The sequence below is a fragment of the Myotis davidii genome, unplaced genomic scaffold (assembly GCF_000327345.1).
Source record: "Myotis davidii unplaced genomic scaffold, ASM32734v1 scaffold875, whole genome shotgun sequence".
In the NCBI taxonomy this organism is placed as follows: domain Eukaryota; kingdom Metazoa; phylum Chordata; class Mammalia; order Chiroptera; family Vespertilionidae; genus Myotis; species Myotis davidii.
The window spans coordinates 1,816,799-1,820,859 of record NW_006286244.1 but is presented as its reverse complement, the minus strand read 5'-3'; the positions used below and the strand labels follow the sequence as shown (position 1 = coordinate 1,820,859).

General features: G+C 57.9%; 1 protein-coding gene across 1 annotated transcript in view; it reads left to right on the top strand.

The window, feature by feature from the left end:
* LOC102762139 (chromosome unknown open reading frame, human C1orf198) overlaps window positions 1-4,061 on the top strand; it is an 8,542-nt gene extending 4,481 nt beyond the window's left edge. The window contains exons 2-3 of the mRNA XM_006757655.2: window positions 1,654-2,199; window positions 3,768-4,061. Coding sequence (XP_006757718.1) covers window positions 1,660-2,199; window positions 3,768-3,824 — 597 coding nt within the window. The 5' untranslated portion in view covers window positions 1,654-1,659 and the 3' untranslated portion in view covers window positions 3,825-4,061. The remainder of the gene's footprint in view (window positions 1-1,653; window positions 2,200-3,767) is intronic.

Sequence of the window (4,061 nt, the reverse complement as noted above, 5' to 3'; positions counted from 1 at the left end):
AGGGGAGGAGGGCACAGCCCCTGGCAGTCCCAGGCCCTCTCAGCCCAGGGATGCTGGAGGCTGGGCCCGAGGGAGACAAGATCTAACAGGAGAAAAGGCCCGTCGCCTCCTCTCCCTGCCTCCCGCGCCTTCCCGGCGGGGTGCGCCTTACACAATACAAACAAACCCCTGGGTCAGGGGGGCTGCGGGAGGAGACCCAGCACCCCTGCATTGGTCACCCAGGACAGTTTTACAAATATATATATATATAGATTTTATTTCAGAGAGGAAGGGGGAGAGAGAGAGAGAGAGAGAGAGACATCAATGAGGAGAGAGAATCATGGACCGGCCGCCTCCTGCAGGCCCCACACGCAGGATCGAGCCCACAACCCAGGCCTGTGCCCTGACCAGGAATCGAACCCTGACCTCCTGGTTCATCAGTCAACACGAAACCACTGAGCCGCCCCGGCCGGGCCAGGAGGGCTGTTTCTTAAAGGAAATTGTGGTCATGTCTCACTTGCACAATAGAACACAACGTCTGCCGGGGGGAGGACTCCGGGTCAGATACTCCAGGCTGTTTTCCTCCCGGAAGCTCTGGCTTTCCTCCTCTTCATCCCAAAGCGCCCAAACCAGGTCAACCCGCCCAGCCCCCTCTCCTCGCCAGGGGACGCCCTCCCGGGAGGACAGGGACATGGAGGGAGGTCCGTCCCCCTCGAGAAGGTCACGCCCAGCCCAGTGCTGCCCGCCTGCCCTTTCCACTCGCCCCCAGCGGCCTGGGCCTCACCCGGTGCCTCTGGCCAGGCCCGGCCTCCCTTCCCCTCCCCTCTCCTCCCTTCCCCTCCCCTCTCCTCCCTTCCCCTCCCCTCCCCTCCCCTCCCCATTTCTCTTCTTTCTGTCTGTTTGTCTTCCTTTCTGTCTTTCCTTTCTTAGGATGCAACTGGCATTCCCCTCCCCTCCCTTCCAGTCCACGTAGGCAAACGGCCTGGCTTTCCTGAGGCTTCTACGCAGGATCCCGCGGGAGAAATTGCTGCTCCCAAAAAAGCCCAGGGCTTGACGAAGGCCTCACTTGTCCTCCTCACTCTGCAATTTCCACATCAAAGTCGCGGCTCGCTCCCCACCTCAGAGCTCTATTTAAAGAAACCAGCATCTCTGTATCTGTTCTGTGGCGGAATTCGGAAAGACGCTGGTTTTTAGAGAGAGTGGAAGGGAGGGAAAGCGAGGGAAACACTGAGGTGAGAGAGACACATGGATGGGTTGCCTTCCCCACACGGCCCGTTTGGGGGTCTGCGTTCAAGCCTGCGACTGAGTATACGTGTCCTTGACCGGAATCGAACCCAGGACCCTTTAGTCCGTGGGCTGCCGCTTTATCCACCGAGCCACACCGGCCAGGGCTCTGTGGTTGGGATTTGAACTTGAGTCCTTTGTGGCCTGGTCACCACCCCTGGATCTCATCACAGGACTTGCGCTTCTCTGTTACCCATATCGGGAGCCCATAATCAGGAAATTGAGGCTGACATCAATACAGATATATTTTAAAAAGAGAGAGAGAAAGTTCTAGAAAATGGACAGCAAAGCTTGGTTCTCGCTGCTGGGCTGGGGGCTGTGTGTGCTGTGCGCCTGTCCCCGGGGTTCTAAGGGTCGTCTCTGTTCTCTCCCCCGTCCCCCCTGCGGCAGAGCCAGATGGAGTTCAGCGTCTCCTCCTTGTCCATCCAGGAGCCCAGCAGTGGCCCCGCCAGCGAGCCCCGCCCGCCGTCCAAAGCCAGCCAGGCCCCCCAGGCCCTCCGGCCGGCCCAGGGCAGCAAGTCCTCCAGCCTGGACGCCCTGGGCCCCACCCGGAAGGACGAGGAGGCGGCCTTCTGGAAGATCACCGCCGACCGCTCCCGCGGGGAGGGGCCCCAGGCCGAGTTCCCCTCGCTGACCCCCAGCCAGATCAAGTCCATGGAGAAGGGGGAGAAGCTGCTGCCCACCAGCTACCGGCCGGACCCCGCCCCGAGGGACAGGGAGGCCAAGGAGGAGCGGCCCGGCCACCCGCGTGCGGAGCCGCTGGCCCTGCCCGGCGCCGGCGTCCAGCCCGAGGGACCCCCGCCCGTCAGGGCCTGCACCGGGGCGTCAGAGGCGGGCACCCCCTCGGAGCCCGTGGGCCAGCCGCTCTCCCCCGGGGCCGGCCCCATCGATGGGGAGATGGCGGATGAGCTGTTCTCCGAACCCAGCGCCGCACAGGTGGGTGGCCCTGCTCCGGGCGGGTGGGCCCTTCCTCTGGGAGGGACACGGCCGTGTCCACCTGCGGGCAGTTGTGAATCGTGAGCACATACCTGTTCGAGGTCCTGTGTTTGTTTCTGGTTTTTGTTTTGCTAATCCTCACCCGAGGTAGGCTATTTTTCCATTGATTTTTAGAGAGCGTGGAGGGAGAGAGGGAGAGAAACATGGATGTAGGAGAGACACATCCATTGGTTGCCTCCCCGCACGAGCCACGACCAGGGCCAGGGATCGAGCCGCCATTCCAGGAGTTTCTGTGTATTATTTTTTTAAAAAAACACACCCTTTTCAGCGGAAGCCTGTATATTTTGGGGTTCACCACCCCCCAACACCCCTCACCCCTGTGCCCCGGCAGTCCGAGGGCCGACGCTCTGTCCACTGAGCCACACCGCCCAGGGCTCCAGTTCCTGCTTTCAGTCCCTCGGGGTGGATCCCAGAAGAGGCATCGCGGGAGCAGGTGGCAGCACCATGTTTAACTATTTTTTATTGATTTCAAAGTGAAGCGGGAGGGAGAGAGAGATAGAAACATCCATGATGAGAGAGAATCATGGATCGGCTGCCTCCTGCACGCCCCACACTGGGGATCGAGCCTGCAACCCGGGCATGTGCCCTTGACCAGGAATGGAACCCTGACCTCCTGGTTCATAGGTCGACGCTCAACCACTGAGCCACACCGGCCGGCCTCCCCATACTTTTTATTCTCTCAGCTTTGCAAGCTGTGTGTGTGTGTGTGTGTGTGTGTGTGTGACATCAGGAAGACTGTTTGTGACGTGTTCTCTTATTCCGTGATGACTGCATTCACACATGCCTGACTTCCAGAAAAGAGAGAGACACGCTTTTCTCCTTTGCTGTGCGGGTTGGTCTAGACCAGTGGTTCTCAACCTTGGCTGCACATTAGAGTCGCCTGGGAATCTTTTTAAAATCCTGATTTCTGGGTCTCGTCCTCCAGAAATTCTGTTTCTTTGTGATGGGGTGAGGCCACAACGTTAGTAACAGAGAAACAGAATTTCCGGAGGAGGAGGCCCAGAAATCAGGATTTTAAAAAGATTCCCGGGTGATTCTAATGTGCAGCCAAGGTTGAGAACCACTGCTCTAGAAGCTGCTCACAGACATGCCTGGGGGACAGAGAGAAGCTTGGGGATCCGGGCCGAGTGTAGCCTGCATAGAATTTGATTTTTTTAAAAATTTTTTATTGTTGATAGTATTACAGAGATCTCCACCCTCCCCATCCCTCTCTCTCCCAGCCCCTCCCATCCCCCCCGAGGTCTTCATGGGCTGTGCCTATAAGTATATACGTTCCTTGGTTTATCTCTTCTCGTCCCCACAACCCCACATCCAGGCGTGTCGGTCGCATTGAACCTGACTTTTAAATTTTCTGGCTCCAAGTGCCGAGGCAAATGGGGGTCAGGGAGCCTCACGGACGGAAGCCAGCTCCTTCATTTGGGTCATTTTAAATGAGATTGTGTTTTTAGGTTACTCGGCCCTAAAAAAAAATCCTTCTGCTTACGCGGCTGCTCTTGTCTCTCCCGCAGGTCAGCGCGAGCAGTGTCATCCTGAAGACGGGGTTTGATTTCCTGGACAACTGGTAAAACGGGTCAGACACACGCGCACAGACCCCACAGAGAAACCAAGAACCCCCGACGATTCCCGCCGGGCGCGGGCGGAAAGGGCAGCCTCTCCCTGGGGCCTTTCCCGGTCTCTGTACACGGTTATTTTTTTTTTTGAATCTTTTGGAAACTGTAAGAATCGCCGTGTCCAGATTTCCAGAGCTCCCCCCCTTTTTTGCTAAGACCCGATGCATTTGACGTTTCCCACCGATTTGATAA